Source organism: Aptenodytes forsteri, unplaced genomic scaffold (genome assembly GCF_000699145.1).
Source record: "Aptenodytes forsteri isolate BGI_AS27 unplaced genomic scaffold, ASM69914v1 Scaffold483, whole genome shotgun sequence".
NCBI lineage: Eukaryota > Metazoa > Chordata > Aves > Sphenisciformes > Spheniscidae > Aptenodytes > Aptenodytes forsteri.
In genome coordinates this window covers 815,904-829,716 of record NW_008795316.1, presented here as the reverse complement: position 1 = coordinate 829,716, position 13,813 = coordinate 815,904, and the positions used below count along the sequence as shown (strand labels likewise).

The following is a 13,813-nucleotide window of genomic DNA, read 5'->3' as shown; positions in this document are numbered from 1 at the left end:
GGCCGGGGGCTGCACTGGCAGCTCCCCAGCCAGGACCACAGTCACCACCGCAGGCTGTGCCTGAACTCACCAGGCTGAGGAGGAAGAGAGGAGCCAGGCTGGAGTTGGGGAGGATGGCGTAAGCCTGAATATCCACAACAGGCTTGAGTGAGAGCCCCCCTGGTCCGATGTTCAGGAATGGGGCGGAGGAGGCGGACAGCCTGAGCTTCATCAGCATGTCTGGGTACATCTTCTCTAGCTGCAGAGGAGCAGGGAGAGGGTAGGGACAGCGGCACAAACCCCCGTTCCTGGGGGAGACCACCTTGCACAGAGCAAACCCCGAGCTGTGCATGGCAGGAGCTCCGGGGAGGCAGGGCTGGACCACTCACCTGGGGAATGAAGGCTGAGAAGGTGGAGGTGTTCAAGTGGAAGTCAATGCCCTTTGGGATCTGCGGGGGGAGAACAGTCACACCGGGGCAATACGGTGCGGCTGAGCCCGTGGCGAGATCAGCCTTCTCGCCCCAACGCGCTGCCGTGCCGGACGGCCGTAGCCCCATCCCACAGCCCCCAGCTCTCAGCCTCCGGGCAGCTTGCCGGGGAAGCCGGGGGAACCCTCCGAGACCACAGGCTGCTGCCAGAGCTCCTGTGCAAATTGAACCCCCTGCCCGGAGGCGCGGGGACAGCCACCATCCCACCTGCGCTGCTCACCAGGGAGTCTGTGATTTCGAAGACCAGTGCCCCGGCTCCATGGTAGGCAAAGCCGGCTGTGTTGAAGAAGTAGCTGGAGGCCCCGAAGTAAACCATGCGGTCGTGATCCGGGGGAAAGGCCAGCGCTAGCGGAGGGAAGGGGACGGCGGAGCGGTGGGCCAGGGAGAAGAATTCACCCTGGGAGGAGAGAGAGAGACATGAAGCAGGAGAGCAGAGGGCAGTGGGACTCACCTGCTGACCTGAGCTGGGAAACAGCATTTGCAGGAGGTACCTAAACCTGGTTCCCCACCCGCCTGCAGCAATGGCATCAGCTTCCCAGGGCAGCCTCTCACCTTCAGGTCCACATCCAGGGACTGGGCGGTAGTAGTTGGGGGTGCCACCAAGGAGTAATCGATGCCAGCCATGGCATCTATCCTGGCTGTGACTGTAAAACACGGGACAGACGGATGAGCGAGAGGGAGATGGCACAGGACAGCCGGGAGCAGATTGCCTCCGCTGACATCCAGGCAGTGCTGTTCCCCGGCTTCCCGGTGCACAGCTCAGTACCAGCTTCATGTGCGCTTGCTTCTGTTTAGAAGCAAAAATCACATTTCCCTCCCGACTCTGTTTCTCAGCCATGCAGACTAACTCCTGGACCTGAGGAACGGTCTGGGTCCCCTGACTAAGGCAGGCCGTGCTCCCGCCAGCTCCGGGGCACAGCTTGTTGGAGGCTGCGTGCGCGGCCGGACGGGGTGCACAGTGACAAGTCTCTGCTGATACAGTGTTCCCCAGCTCTCAACTTGGGTGCAGAAATACAAGGGAATGGGGAGTGGGCACAAGGTAAAGCACTGTCCTCATGGCTGGGAAATGCTAGGAAGAAACGCTCCTAAAACCCTGTGCAGCCCCCACCTCGTACCTGGCAGGGTCCGGAGGTACGGCTGGAGGTCGCTGCGCACAGAGCTGACCACGTTCTCACAGACCTGCGGGAAAGAAAGGCAGCGAAGCTGAGCAAGGGCAGCTCTGCCGAGGGCGGATGGTTCACATCCCCCGGGTCAAAGCCTCAGCCGCGCTCTCTGCTTTGCTGCCCGGTGCCGTTTTTATTCCTTGCAAAAGCCTGCTTAAATAAAAGAGCACACAATGACGTTTGTCTCTACTCATCAGGCAGCACATTAATTAAGTGTCCAAGATAAAAGCAGGGTTTATACCTGCAAACATCTGCTTGCAGCAAGCTCCCCACCCACAGTTCAGCTCCATGGAGGCCCTTGGAAGGAATCTCACGTGTGCCCTCAGATTTTTCCTATGGCCCATGCTGGAATGAATTGTACTGAGCAGCCAAGGCTTAGCCCAAGCAGAGCAACTGAAGGAGTTAGCCCACCCCCGCAGGGGCAGGAGCACTAATTGCACCGACAAAGCAGAGCTATCCTGAGTTCCTACAGCTCTGTGCTGCCAGGACAGAAAAGCAAATCCCTCTGCTGCTGTCACCCACGGGTGAAGCCTCAGCATTAGTGGAGGATTTAATTGCAGGCTAAACACTGACCCCAAAAATTTACTGCAGGGCACAGTCCTGCAAATGGCTGAGATAATCTGCACAAGCTCTCTTCCAATGCTTTCCCCATAATAGCCAGAAACCGCCAGGCAGGATCAGGCCATCATCTGTCTGACCGGGCATCCAGCCTGCAGCAGCTGATAGCGAGATGCAGAGCTCCGACGAAGGAGCAGCGACCATGCTAACAGCAATGTAGCCGCTGGCTGTGCAGCGCCAGGGAGGAAGAGGAGGGACAGAGCCTTGGGATGGCCTTATTGACAGAGGGTTGCTGCTTTTCCCTGTGCCCAGCCGATATTTGTCTGTCTGTCCTGGAAATGCCCCATCGCTGCCTGGGAGGACGGAGCTGCAGACGGACAAACGCAGCCCTGATCCCAGTGACCGGGATCTCCCAGCGACCGGGTGCCCCTGGCACTGGGGCACGAGGACTGTCCATGCTCTTGCAGCGAGAGCAGGAGGCAGACGTGGGCTGCCAGGGCCGGAGCTGGGTTGGGACCAGACTGTGCCTTGGGGTCCCGGTGCAGCACACTCCCAGCCCCTGCCCTTTCCTGCCCATCGCCCCTGGCGCCATCTCACACATGGAGAAAGACACTGAGAAATGTGCATTGGGCAAAGGGGAGTCGGACATGCTGCAGGAGGAGCAGAGGTCCCCTCAGAGTCCCAGAACTGCGCTCCTTCCAGGAGGCAAAACAGCAGAAAAGGCGTCTGAGCCCCAGCTTCACTCCTGCTGCCAGCCCATCTGCTGCCACCACTCCCAGGGGCCTCGGGAAAGCCACTACCTGGCATCGGGAATAGCGCCCAGGCAGGGTGGGATCTGCTGCGGGAGTGGGATTTGCCTGTTCTCCAACTGCTTCCTTCCTGAGCAAGGTTCACATCCAGGGAGGCTGTAACTCGTGCCAGTTAGGCTTGTAGTAATTATAGCTAACAGCTTGTTTCCATGTCTTGCTGCAGGTCTCCTGTATGTTGGCTTTTGTACCGGGTGGACGGTACCAGGGCCTCCCTGATGCATCCCGTTAAAACAAGACGGCAAGCATCTGAAATCCAGAAATGAGAATTTCTCCCCCCAAAGCATACAGGAGTGTGGCCATTTAAAGGACAGCTCTGATCAGGTTTCCTCTGTTACAGTGAGTTTGGCCGAGGCATAAGATCTAATTAACTGACCACATGGAAGGAAAAGTCTTTGTTAATTAGGAACCAATTACGCTGGGCTTTGGCAAAGGCTGCAGATTTCGAATTCAGCCCGAGCTACACGATGCTGCAGAGACTGCAGTTAGCGATGCCCATTCCTCTGGTTTTCACCGAAACGGCAACGTGCCCGTGTGCTCTGGCTCTAGTTAAATCCCTACATGTCCTCTGATCCTTCTAGCACATCAGCTACAAGTGAGGGCTAAAGACCACCAGAAAAACCCAGAGCTCTGCCCTCCTTCACTCACGTACTTTGTTCTCCAGGATCTTCCGGAACCTGGACTCAATAGCACTATGGAAGAGGTTATAAAGCCATCTGCAGAGAAAAACAGAGAGGATTCCTTCTTTAGCTCAGAGGCTGCTGCAGAAGTATTTGCCAGGAAAGGGAGACACTAGAGATTCCGGAACACTGGGGAACATCATTCCCATACCAGTTTGGTGCCTGGCTTTGCCTCAGGGTTTACATTTGCAAATGGACCTGCTTGTAAACCATGTGCACGCAAGTCTAGTGACTGCCTTAAATCTCCCGTAAATGTGCAGCCACAGCAGGACAAATTCAGGCCAGATTTAAGTTCATTCAGTTGCATCTCTGGATGAGAAGCATATCACAAGCATCCAGAGACAGCTGACTAGTGTGTCTGGTGTGCCAGTGCAGGCAGCCTGCGGGCAGAAGGGGCAGCCTCCAAGGGACTGCAGATATGCCAACATCTTATTTCTTCCAGGGGCCTCGGGAAAGCCACTACCTGGCATCGGGAATAGCGCCCAGGCAGGGTGGGATCTGCTGCGGGAGTGGGATTTGCCTGTTCTCCAACTGCTTCCTTCCTGAGCAAGGTTCACATCCAGGGAGGCTGTAACTCGTGCCAGTTAGGCTTGTAGTAATTATAGCTAACAGCTTGTTTCCATGTCTTGCTGCAGGTCTCCTGTATGTTGGCTTTTGTACCGGGTGGACGGTACCAGGGCCTCCCTGATGCATCCCGTTAAAACAAGACGGCAAGCATCTGAAATCCAGAAATGAGAATTTCTCCCCCCTTGCTCCCTGAAGCACACAGGAGTGCGGCCATTTAAAGGACAGCTCTGATCAGGTTTCCTCTGTTACAGTGAGTTTGGCCGAGGCATAAGATCTAATTAACTGACCACATGGAAGGAAAAGTCTTTGTTAATTAGGAACCAATTACGCTGGGCTTTGGCAAAGGCTGCAGATTTTGAATTCAGCCCGAGCTACACGATGCTGCAGAGACTGCAGTTAGCGATGCCCATTCCTCTGGTTTTCACCGAAACGGCAACGTGCCCGTGTGCTCTGGCTCTAGTTAAATCCCTACATGTCCTCTGATCCTTCTAGCACATCAGCTACAAGTGAGGGCTAAAGACCACCAGAAAAACCCAGAGCTCTGCCCTCCTTCACTCACGTACTTTGTTCTCCAGGATCTTCCGGAACCTGGACTCAATAGCACTATGGAAGAGGTTATAAAGCCATCTGCAGAGAAAAACAGAGAGGATTCCTTCTTTAGCTCAGAGGCTGCTGCAGAAGTATTTGCCAGGAAAGGGAGACACTAGAGATTCCGGAACACTGGGGAACATCATTCCCATACCAGTTTGGTGCCTGGCTTTGCCTCAGGGTTTACATTTGCAAATGGACCTGCTTGTAAACCATGTGCACGCAAGTCTAGTGACTGCCTTAAATCTCCCGTAAATGTGCAGCCACAGCAGGACAAATTCAGGCCAGATTTAAGTTCATTCAGTTGCATCTCTGGATGAGAAGCATATCACAAGCATCCAGAGACAGCTGACTAGTGTGTCTGGTGTGCCAGTGCAGGCAGCCTGCGGGCAGAAGGGGCAGCCTCCAAGGGACTGCAGATATGCCAACATCTTATTTCTTGCACCAGGGCCTGGAAGCCACGTCCCATGGCGGACAGGCTAACACACAGCGTTTCTAGGCCTGCACGGTAAAGTTACGTACCCAAACTTGCCCGAAAAGTGTACCCGGACTTTGGAGATGCGGGTGCTGCAGTCAGAGGTGTCAATGGTGGGTTTCCCGGAGGCGTCGCTGCCCAGCTTCAGGTTGATTTTGATATAGATGTTCTCCACCTCCAGGTCAAATGAACCGTGGTCCCGGCTGCAGGGAGAGGAGGACGAGGAAGGGACATTTCTCAGTGCCAAGTCCTGGTGAAGGGACCCCAAATCAGCTTTGGGACGGACCTATCTAGCTCAGGCTCTCCCTTGTACTGAGCATCCAGAAGAGACCAGGAAAGTTTTTAAACTCAGGGAAACCAAATTTCACTGGAACATAGACTAGGAGAGGTAACCTTTAAATAGAGAGGGTCGAGAGCAAGTGAGGGAGATGGGAGAGAGGAGAGCTGATGCACAGCTCCTCCATCGTCCACCTTGTTCTTGCCTCCTACTCTGCTTTATCCATCTCAGTGGCTGTACAAGTGGCAGCGACGTCTGCCCACCCCCAGTCCCAGCTCAGGTCTGTCCCTGCGAGTGCTCAGGAAGGTGCTCCCCAGTGCAAGCAAGTGGGAGGGACTGTCCCTCACACCCCCAGGTTCCACAAGAGGGGAGATGGCTTTCACGTTGTCTCCCCAGCCACTTGCAAGCAGGATGAACACTGCCTGGCCAGCTCTGAGGACTCCCGGCATGGAGGGAGATCTAGCAGGGCTCCCGCAGGGTGAGGGGCTCCCAGACGTGCATCGGGAATACAGTGGCTGCAGCCCAGCTGCAGGAAAGACAAGTCAGCACATCTGGAGAGAGCAGCTGCCCAGACACAAGGGAGAGGGAGAGGGGAAAAAACCTGTCCAGACCCAGAGAGGGAGACACAGAGTGAAGCGTCCAAGCAGGGAGAGGGGGAGCCAGGCACGCACATGAAGTGTATCTTCACCCGCCAGTTCCCATCCACCTCGGCGAAGGCGTTGGAGATGGAGACCTGCAGGCCCGCATTGGGGACCAGGGAAATCCGCGAGTACGGCAAGTGGAAACTGCGAAGGTCCAATCTAAAAATTAAATAAATAAATAATGAGAGAAAAGGCACTTGAGAAGGGGTGCCTTGCCCCCGCGCACATGGCTGGGGAGGGAGGGAGTGGGGCCACCGCGCCGGCAGCATCCCCAGCTCCCGTCCTGCCGCAGCAAAGCGATGCCTGGCAGGGAGGCGCACAGCAAAGCGGCACCTTTGGAAAGGTGGTCCCTGCAGCCACCCAAACAGCAGCTCGAAACCCTGAGCAGTGGGAGCATAGAGGTGCAGCGGGGCAGCAAGGAGCTGGCATCTCCGCAGGGGCTGGGCTCCTGCTCCATGGGGCAGGACAGGCACCCTGCTGCCGTGGGCAAGGCCACCTCCGCCGCCTGGGCTTCAATTGCGCAAAATCCGCCTGCACCAAATGCCGTCACCCCAGTTCCCTTTTTCCCCTTTGGGCAGGAGGGCAAAGCAGGAGCATCTCTGCCTGCACCGAGGACAGGGCCAACATCTCAGGGAGCTGTGGAGTGGACAGGATGGTCCTTGCTGCTCCGGGGGCTCCCCATCCTCCCCCACCCCTCCTGCCCCTTGCATGGGCTCAGGGGGCAGTGAGCCACTCTGGGGTGCTGGCAGGGCTCACCTGGAGATCTCATAGCGCACCTTGCCCACATGCCGGATGCGAAAGTCACCCGAGATGTCCGGCAGCTTCAGCTGGGCCAGCTCCTTCTCCAGGACCGTGATCCCCTGCTGATGGGCTGCAGGGGCAGAGGGAGAGCATCACCACCACATGCTTTCTGCAGGAGCTGGGAGCATGCACCGGGCGCACAGCGAAAGGGTTAAAGGAAACATCCAGGCAATGGCCTGGCTGCTTCCCACCTCCCAGGCTATCTTTAAAGCTAATCTCCATGCAGAGAGCCCTGTGAGCACAGTGGCTAAGCTGCCCGCTTGCCCCAGGGGAAAGTGGTGGCCAGGCTGCACGGAAAGGAGGAAGAGGTCCCAGTGCTCGCTCTCTGGGCTGGGCACTGTGCGAGGTGTTCAGGAGGTCCTGGGCACCACGCCGCTCCATGTCCAGCGCCGGCAGGCAAAGCCAGATGGAGCACACGTCCCAGAGAGCAGCACAGTGTGAGGGGGTGCTGCATCCCTGCATCCTTCTGGGAAGGGGAGTCACGTCCTCTCCCGCGTGGCTGGCAGAACTGCCGGGTAAATGAGCTGTTTCTCACACAGTGTATTTCAATCCATAACAGCGCTCTGCTGGAGCCGGGGCTCTGCCTGCCTCAATAAAACCAGCGTGGGGCCCATCCATCTCCGTCACTGCCCTCCCCTGCAGCTCCCCACCTCCTCTCCTCGGTAGCTCATTCCCCCAGGGCTCAGGGCTCGGCTGCCCAGACACGTGCCATGAGAGCAGAACCCTCCCACCCTGCCAGCCCTGTGCCTCCCCAGACACCACCTGGGCGCAGCCCCCCCGAGACCCCCCGCAGGGCCGGGCCCCTCTGCAGGGGCTCCATGAAGGTCGTGCTGGGGGCAGATGAGTGCACCAGTGGGAAGCCCCAGGTGATGGTGCATTTGGCACCCATGGCCGAAGCTCCCCCCATCCTGCCCCAGGACCCCACACTCTCCGAGCGAGCACCCAGCTCTGCACCTCGGCCACCAGCACACCTGCAAGGAGGGAAATCAGAAGCTGAACCCACCATAGTCCAAGCCCGCCTGGGTGATCCTCACCACGAAGCCGGGGTTAGTGGCCCCGGTGAGTGCCAGGCACAAAGCCAGCACTCCACAAGCCACCGCCAGGCTCTGCGCTCCCATCCTGGCTGCCCTGTGGTGCCGCACTGCTGCCAGGCTCTCCCTGCCCACAACACCTTTATATCAGTGCCAAAACGGGAACTGCGGGCGAGGGAGGCGTGCAAAGCCACTGCCGCAGCCCGCACGGGGCGTCCCCCAGAGCCCCAGGGCTTCCTGCTTGGCCACCGCCCCACTCCTCTGCACTGGTGACACCCACACCTATGGCATGGCACACCTTTCCTCGCAGGCAGGGAGGAAACTGGGAGGCGACAGCTCAGTTTTCAGCTCTCCGTCGGGTGCAAACAGTCCCTGCCTGCAGCAGAGGACTCAGCAGAGGTGCTCAGTGAAGCAGACCTGCTGCGGGCACAGGTTCTGCTCTGCCAGCCGTGTTTGATGGGGCTATGTTGTCACCGTGTGCTCTGCCTGCTCGGCTCTGCCTTTGCCGAACAAAGGCTGGGAACAGCCCGGGGTGCCCCCAAGCTGTCTGCCAGCCCTGCTGCCCCCCACCCCATCCCACAGGGCTCCCGGTCTGCTCTGCGCTCCTGGGCATTAGCTGCTGCTATCACAACATAGACTGCCAAAGGCACTGGTTGTAACGTTACCAGCAGAGCAGCCTTGGGGCACAGCAAGGGCTAAAGAAAGCAAGTTATGGCTTCTCACCCCACGTGAGCAGATCCTAGAGTCCCCCCACACCCAGCAGGGCTGGTGAAGGGGCACCTGCCTGCACTGGGCGGCCACAGCGGGGCTCTGGGGGCAACTAAATCAGCAGGGTTCCCTGCGCCTCCAGCCCCAGGCACGGGGCTCCGTCACAGAGCAGCCGTGCATGGGAGGAGACATCCAGCGCACCAGGAGCAAGCCACAGATGCAAAACTTCTGGGGCCCTGGCATGCCACAGCTCTTGGGCTCACGACATCTGGAGACGGGTGTGGGAGCTGGATGCAGCCAGGCAGAGGCAAGGGGGCAGCACCCCCGTGATCCCCAGCGGGGAGAGAGGGGCTGGCCGGACCCTCCCCGCAGGCTGCAGGACAGAGGTGAGGGAAGAAGAAATGATTTAAGTAACTTTCATTTCCCATTGGGGAAGCAGCAGGACCAGGCACAGGAAACCCACAGCAGCTGATGCAGGCAGATCTCATGCTGGATCCAAGGAAGTCCTGGTTGCCAGAGGCAACATCCCTGAACCATGCACTTGTGAAATGCAGCTATTGCTCAAGCACAGCCGCCAGCATGGCCATGCCCTGCGGCGCTGTAGCCCCAGGAGGCCCCAAGGGACAGGGCGAGCGGAGCCCAGGGTGTCTGTGCTGGAGGAACCTGGCATGCGGAGGATCGGGGCTCTTGGATGCACTCTGCCTTTCTTCCCCAGAGTTTCAGTCAGGGGCACTTGCAGGCTGCCTGGCAGACACACAGTAAACACCCACCAGACTTGCACGCCTGGCTACAGCTTTGGACAGCGGCACCGGAGTCGTCATCAGCTCTTGGACCCAGGGCAGGAAAACAAGGACACAGCAACCCAGCAGGTCTGGTGTTGACGGTGCCTGCCAGAGAGGGACAAACAGCCCAGGGAAGAGCCATGTCCCACTGGCACCCAGACAGCATCCACGGGCTGCGATCCTCCCATCAGTGCTGGCCCAAATCCATCCCTGGGGGCCAGGAGACCATGGGCAGAGCTCATTTTGCCCAGAGAAAAGAAGCCAAGAGCAGAGGAGCAAGTTAAAAGGCCAAATCCCCACTTGCAGCCTCTGCGGTGCCATGACCTTGCCGCTGCCTGTCATCAGCGCTTTGCTGGGTCTTGCTCAGTGTGGAGGAGAAGCTCCCCAAACAGTCCCATCTATGACACAGCATCTCAGCAGGGCTGTTTCGAAACAATATTTAAGACATTCAGGACAAGCACTGAGGAACCAGAACCTCTTCCATGAGGAGAAATGAAATTTTATGGGGAGGAGCACAGAGAGGAAGCAAAACTAGAAAGTCTTCCTTCTGAGTTTGAGCAAATTTTAAAGTTGAACTGAAAAAACCCTTCAAACAGCATGAACCCTGACCAAACACTCCCATGTTTGGCAAGGAACAGCTGAAACGGCATCTAACACCTGACACTGCGGGCTGGTCCTGGTAGTGCTTCATGTGAGGGATGACAACTGGGAGTTGAGCATGAAATCCTGCCCTGCCCAACCTGACCCTTCGGAGCGGAAAAGACTTCGCCTGACAGGTGGCTCCACTGGGGAAGGACTGGTCCCCCCAGGGCTGCTGGAGCTGGGCTGGGGTTTGCCAGGCTGTACGTGCAGGAAAGGGCCATCTTCCGACAAGAGGCCAGGAGGGCAGGGAGCTGCAGGAGGTCCATCTCCTGTGCTGCCGGCTGTCCCCTGCCCAGGGCTGTGGGTCAGGACCCCCTCCCTGCTGTCCCCAAGCCACCCCCCGCTCCCCAGGTCAGGGTTTCCTCTGGCCCCACACGCTCCTCAGCACGTATGAGCAGTTCCCAATCCTGCCCACATCACTTTCTGCCTCTCTTGCATGATGCAATGGCCCAAACCACCCTGCAATCACGTGCTGTAGCTCCCCAGGGGACCTCGGGCATTGGGCTGTGGCTCTGCTCCATCCCCAGCAGTCGCGTGCTTGGGTCCGCTGCCACACCGAGCCCCTTCCCAGGTAAGCACCTGACGAGGGCTGGCTGCACCCCAGCTGTCCCTGGGACGGCCTTTGGCAGATGCAAGGCAGCACGGCAGGCGTTACTGCTCCTTGGGCTGCGAGCAAGGACACCCAGTCACATTTGCCTTCTGCAAGGAAATCTATCTGCATCTGTTGCCTGCGGTGCCACAACTGCCTCAGGGAATTCCCCGGGGCCTGGGCAGCGTGTGCTGGTGCCAGAGGCATTGCAGCTGCCGATCATCAGGTTTTCATTTGCAGCTGCAGGGCAGAGCTGTGGGCTGGCAAACACTCTGCTGGGGAAACGCAGGGGAAAACCCAGGGGACTCGGCAAGAAAAGTGAGAGCAACCTGGCTGGTTTTGGAGGAAACTTGGAAAAGAGAAATCCACAGCCAGAAATAAAACCTCCCCCTATCCATTTCCAGCCAAGACAAGTTCACTGCCACCAACAGAACCAGGCTCTTGACCAGGACCTGTGGCCACCATGGTTGTCCCTAGACCCGCAGGGACTTCACCCAGAGCTCAGCAAAACTACTGTCAGCATCGAGATGCGGGGGAGCTGCGGCTCCTGTCCACTCCCACGTGTGCACAATCGCTGGCAGCCTGACACTACCCACCATCATCTGCAAGTCCCTGACAACCTTTGATCCAGCAGCATCTAAAAATACAGCCAGGGGACATGCAGGGGCTCCTCCGCTGTTGTTTTCCCAGCTGCAGGATCAGTGTGACCCAGCCCCGGCTGTTCCTGGAGCCGGGAGGGCTCTCTGCCAGCGCAGGGTCACTGCTGACGCCAGCCCTGACCACTGCATCAAAAACAGGCAGCCGGGGACACAAGAGCTAAAAAAGCAGGAGCTCTGTGGGGCACAGCGAGCAGCTGTGCCCGGCAGACGAGGACCCTGGGTGCAGGGACATGGCTGCAAGCAATGAGGCTCCCAGCAGGAGCCCAGCCCCAGAGACTGTCCCCGATGCTGGGCTCACCACCTCGCCCTAACATCCCAGTGATGTCCCAGGGGTCCCCCAGGGACCAGCACTGCAGCCAGAGCGTCTTCTCCACCCGCTGAGGGCTGCCATCGCCCCCAGACAGGCGGGCTCCTCTCGCAGCACGCCAGCTCGTGACACAAGGTCTGGGAGCCTCGCGGGAGACAAAAGGGGATGCAGAGAGCCGAGGGGGATGATTTTTCAGAAAAGTAAAAATAAAAATGCAGGAATGGTGACCTCGGGCAGAGCCTGGGGGATCTGAATGGTGGCTCTGTGCCGGCAGAGGGGCAGGGCAGGAGGCCACATGCAGCCTGTCCCAGCAGCTACTCGGGACAAACAGGACATGGAGAAAAGGAGCAAAAGAGGAGGGTGAGCTCATGGGGTCAGGGGCACCGGGGCAGCAGGGGCACCCAGGAGGCCCCCAGGAGCTCTGCCCTTTGCTGGGTAAGCTTGGTCCCCAGCACCCCTACTCCCATCTCCAAGCCTTGCTGTCTCAGGGCAGCAGGAGGGCACGGGGAGCTGCTTTGGGGTGCTACAGGGACATAGGGTTGGATCCAGCCATGCCGGGTGCGTATGCAGGGTGGGCTAGTTTAGCACAGCTGATAAGAGCACCCCAGGGCCCAGGCTGGGAGCTGCTGCCCTCAGGCACTCCATGGTGCCGGGGTGGTGGGGTCCCACTGGGCTTGGCTTCGCATCCTTCCCCTCCTGCTCACCGGTGCCGCAGAGGGATCCTACCTGCTGGTGCGGGACCCGGTCAGCCACGCTGCCTCCCTCTTTGCCCGGCTCCTGTGCCTTTCAGAAGGTGTATGAGCCCAAGTAAGTTCTTAGACTCATTTCAGAGGTAACCAGGCAATTAAAGAAGGTCAGAGCATGAGCTCATACTCCCCTCACACTCAGGAAAACTATAAAAAGGCTGAAGCGGTGTATGTGAACTAACGCAGTTAGAGGAGCAATTGGCTGCTGGTGGGGAAGAGAGGAGCTGGCTCGGCAGGCCCCAATTTGCATTAGGGATCCCAGGCAGGTGGCTTGGACCAGGTTTGAGCTGAGGGCCAGCCCTGCACGGAGCTGTGGCAGTGCCTGCGGGTCCGGAGCCACGCAGTGGGCTGCAGCTGGGCGCTCCAGCCCTGCTCCCCACGGCCAAGCCTCTGCCCACCTGGCATGACCACCGGTGCCTGAGCCCTTGCAGCACTTGTGATCTGTACTGGCGATGAAAGGGCTCTCACTTGCTCCCAAGGAAATGGGAAGCAAGCGCAAAGCCCTCCCTGGCGCCGTCCTCCCTCCGAACAAGCCAGCAACCCAGCTGTACCTCCTCCCGTCTCAGCTTGTTTTCACAGCGTGTCCTTTGGCCGCTCGCTAATCCCTGGACAAGTGTTCGTTATCAAGACCGGCCCGGTGGCTTGCGGCCCACGCTGCGGCCATCCCACCCGTCCCTGGTTCTGTCCCCCATCCCAGCCCTGCTCCCGTCCCTGAGCCCGTGCCCACGAACACGACAGGGGAAACGACTTCAGCCTGAGCAGGGAGCAGAGCGTCCGAGAGCCCTGGATGCCCCCCGTGCCTGGGGATTGAAGAGCTGTGCAGAGCAGCAGTGGTTTGTGTCAGGATGTACCAAATCTGGGGCTTTGGCTCTTACACTGATTGTCTTTGTATGACTTCTGGTTGCTAAATCACACAATTCTGCCTTCAAGTAGGTACCTTCAACATCCCAAAGAGCTGTAAGAGACACCTTCCTTCTGCTATGCTTTTAGGCCAATTCAGAACTGAGAACTCCGAGCCGTGCTCTGTTCTTCAATACAAACCAGTCCTGACGGTTACTATCAACGCTGGCCTGTGTTTATTTAAAAAGAGGGAAGCCGCCACAAATACTGCATGCCTGCATGTATGGCACACACGCGCACACTCACATGCACACACAGCTTTGCCTTTTCCCGGTGCTCTGTAGCATCCCCCGAGCCGGGAGCGGGAGCTGCCCGGAGCTGCTCCGTGGGCCGGGGGGCGGCGGAGCGCCCCTGCCCGGCACGGTGCCGCGGGGGCCGGGGCAGGACCCGCCGGGGGCCGCCGCCCTACCGCACCCCACGCGCGGG

General features: G+C 58.6%; 1 protein-coding gene across 1 annotated transcript in view; it reads right to left on the bottom strand.

Annotated features, from left to right (window-relative positions):
- BPI (bactericidal/permeability-increasing protein) overlaps positions 1-8,141 on the bottom strand; it is a 10,678-nt gene extending 2,537 nt beyond the window's left edge. Inside the window, exons 1-10 of the mRNA XM_009279568.1 lie at positions 8,027-8,141; positions 6,979-7,093; positions 6,253-6,381; positions 5,352-5,507; positions 4,805-4,868; positions 1,583-1,646; positions 1,020-1,111; positions 688-864; positions 369-428; positions 37-238 (exon numbers count right to left, since the gene is read on the bottom strand). Coding sequence (XP_009277843.1) covers positions 37-238; positions 369-428; positions 688-864; positions 1,020-1,111; positions 1,583-1,646; positions 4,805-4,868; positions 5,352-5,507; positions 6,253-6,381; positions 6,979-7,093; positions 8,027-8,141 — 1,174 coding nt within the window. The remainder of the gene's footprint in view (positions 1-36; positions 239-368; positions 429-687; positions 865-1,019; positions 1,112-1,582; positions 1,647-4,804; positions 4,869-5,351; positions 5,508-6,252; positions 6,382-6,978; positions 7,094-8,026) is intronic.
- Positions 8,142-13,813: the final 5,672 nt, after the last annotated feature.